The 2,953-nt window shown below is 41.8% G+C and overlaps 1 protein-coding gene across 1 annotated transcript in view; it reads left to right on the forward strand.

The window, feature by feature from the left end:
• Positions 1-2,953, forward strand: part of hsf4 (heat shock transcription factor 4) — a gene marked incomplete at its 5' end in the record, with an annotated part of 17,499 nt that overhangs the window by 9,527 nt on the left and 5,019 nt on the right. The window contains 3 exon segments of the mRNA XM_014028477.1: positions 495-594; positions 2,413-2,531; positions 2,606-2,839. Coding sequence (XP_013883931.1) covers positions 495-594; positions 2,413-2,531; positions 2,606-2,839 — 453 coding nt within the window.

The raw sequence follows: 2,953 nt of genomic DNA on the forward strand, positions 1-2,953 counted from the left end.
CACACACACACACACACACACACACACACACACACACACACACACACACAGTGAAGGCAGAACACGGTGTGTGACCTTGTTTCAGCCCGTGTGTGTAAAGTGCTGGATCAGCTTGTTGCTGTGAGTGAACACATGCAGGATGAGAGGAATGGCACGCTGCTGCACAAAGGAAACTAAATCAAATATTGATTCCTTTATTATTTTTATTTTGTCTCCAAAACAAAACTCAGGGTCTTATAGAGAGCAACTGACACATCTAATGAATCAAAGTGAATAAAATGAGTTCATTTCAAATACTCCTGTTCCAACAACCATCATGAGATATTTTCCTAAAAGAACGTCTGCAGGTGGTTTCATGATGTGTCATGTGAGCCATAAACACCCATGTTCAGCTCCTGCTTCCTGTGTGACTTTGGAACATGTTTATGTCATAAACACCATCGAGTCATTTCTTTTATCTCATGATTCTGACTGAAAACTGCGTTTCCCATCAGCCCCCTGATGCTGGACGACAGCTCTGCCAGCTCTCCTGCCTCCAAGTTCAGCCACAGTCATCCGCTGGAGCCCATCCACGAGCCTTTCTACATCCAGTCAGTGAGTAAACAGCTAAAGAAACGTGTGACAACAGCTAAAGCTCAAAAAATTCAAATCAGCTTCGTTCATCTTCAGTTCCAGATGAGGAAAACGTAGAAAAAAATCAGCATGACAGCTGAGAGCTGAATGAAGCTAAACCCTGAGTTAATGTTTTAGCACACAAAACAGTAAAAATCAGCCGAACATGAGCTAAAAATTAATTACAGCAAACCAAATGCTAAAATTATCTGACAGATGCTAAGAGTAGCTAATGAGATGTTAAAGGTATCAAAATAACTAAAATCTGAGCACATTGTAGCAAAGAGCTAAAAGTAGCAACAGGGTAGGGACAAGCTGATTGTGGCCAAAGAGTAGTGCTAAAAGTAACTCACAGTAGGTAAGAGCTAAAACTAGAAAAGTAGTTAATAAAAGCTAAAACTAGAAAAATCGTAGGTAAAGGAAGCAAAAGAGTAGCTAAATGCTAAAAGTAGCAAAATGGTAATTTAAAGCTAAAGGTAGCAAAAAGTGTAGGTAAAAGTAGTCAAACAGTAGCCAAAATCTGGTAATTAAAAACTAAAAGAAGCACAGAGCAAAAACACTAGAAAGCTATGTAAAAGCTAAAAATAGCACAATGATAACTTAAAGCTAAAACTAATAAAAAGAACCGGTTAAAGGTAAAAATGGTCYAACAGTAGCTAAATGCTAAAAGTGGTAGAATAGTAAGCTAAATGAAGCACACAGTATGTAAGAGCCAAAACTAGCAAAATGGCTGGTAAAAGCTAAACATGGACAAACAGTAGCTAAATGGTAAAATTTGTAASCTGGTAGCTAAAAGCTAAAAGAAATTCACGATGGGTAAAACTAGAAAAACAATAAGTAAAAGCTAAAAATAGCAAAACTGAAGGCAAAATCTACAGTTAAATGATAGTTAAGAGCTAAAACTAGCAGAAGAGCATGTAAAAGCTATAGTAATTAAAGAGTATAGCTAAATGCTAAAATGTCCTGATGTACTGTATCTCAATAATCAAAGTACACAAATCTAAAAGTTGAGTAGGTCCTCTGGTCGAGTTCTTTGTTGAAAAAAACATTTACAGATTAACTCAGCCTACAAGTGATAAATACAAAATGCTAAAAGTAGCTCAATATAAACTAAAATACTAAAGTAACAAATCGCTAATTAAAATGCAAAGGTATCAAAACTGTGCAAAAGCTAAAGTCTGCTAAATATCATGTAAAACTAAACACAGCCGTAGCTAAAACTAAAACAACGGGAGCTAAAAGGAAAAACTACAAAGTGGTAGCTGAAAACTAAATTTAAGAAGACATAACCAGTTGTTGAAGAAACTGAAGTGATATTTTAAAACGAAAACTTTAAAAAGTATAAAAATGACAAAATCCAAACGTGGAAGCAGCCTGAACGGATCTGAACGACTTGATTTACTGAGTGAATAAAGAAGCAGAAAACAGTTTGATTCCAGAAACAGTCGACTGGAGCGTGTCGTCGTTCGGCTCTGATGACTTTCTCAATGACACATTTGGCTGGAAACTATAATTACTAAACCGCTGAGCTGCTGACCTCCAACGTTCAGCACGAACTCTGCTGGCAGCCACAACGTCAGCTGTCAGCTTCAGCAGAACAACCTGCTGAGAGGGCCGATAACTTCTTACAGAGCCTCTGAAGGCTGCGAGTCACAGAAAATTAAAAAAACACCTTCACTTGATGCAAACCAGCTGAGTTACCTGGAAACCAACCATCTGCTGTTAGCTGAACACTAGAGGGCAGCAGAGGGCACCAACTGATGTTTTCTGTGTTCTCAGCCCTCTCCTCTTCCTCCTCAGCCGTCCGGTGACACGGTTTCTTGCTCTGCTGGCGGGCTGACAGGAGGACCAATCATATCAGACGTTACTGACATGTCTCAGGCCGGCATGAGCCTTCAGATGCAGCCTGGTGAGAGCAGGTGAGTCAGGCAGGAGAACGTCCAGGGTTCTCCACAACATCAGCAGGAAACCCAACATCTGTCTGCATGAACAGGGAGAAGTGCCTGATGATGATTAAAGAGGAGCCCGTGAGTCCCGGGGTCCGAGGAGGAGGAGGAGGGAAAGGAGGTGGTGTGGGGGGAGGGGAGGCCATGGCCTTGGCCTCCACCTGTGAGGTGTGCTCCTCCGAGCCTCCTGTCCTCCCCGTCGCCATGGTGCAGTCTGTCCTGGAGGGCAGGGCTTCAGCAGCCTCCATGGAGAGGAGGAGCAAGAGAGCTCACCTGGACAGGTGTGTGTGCTGACAGGTGGACGTCCTGAGAGAAGCTGCACCGTGTGTGTGTTTATGATCAGTGTGTGTGTGTGTGTGTGTGTGTGTGTGTGTGTGTGTGTGTGTGTGTGTGTG

This window comes from Austrofundulus limnaeus, unplaced genomic scaffold (assembly GCF_001266775.1).
Source record: "Austrofundulus limnaeus strain Quisiro unplaced genomic scaffold, Austrofundulus_limnaeus-1.0 Scaffold767, whole genome shotgun sequence".
In the NCBI taxonomy this organism is placed as follows: Eukaryota; Metazoa; Chordata; class Actinopteri; order Cyprinodontiformes; family Rivulidae; genus Austrofundulus; species Austrofundulus limnaeus.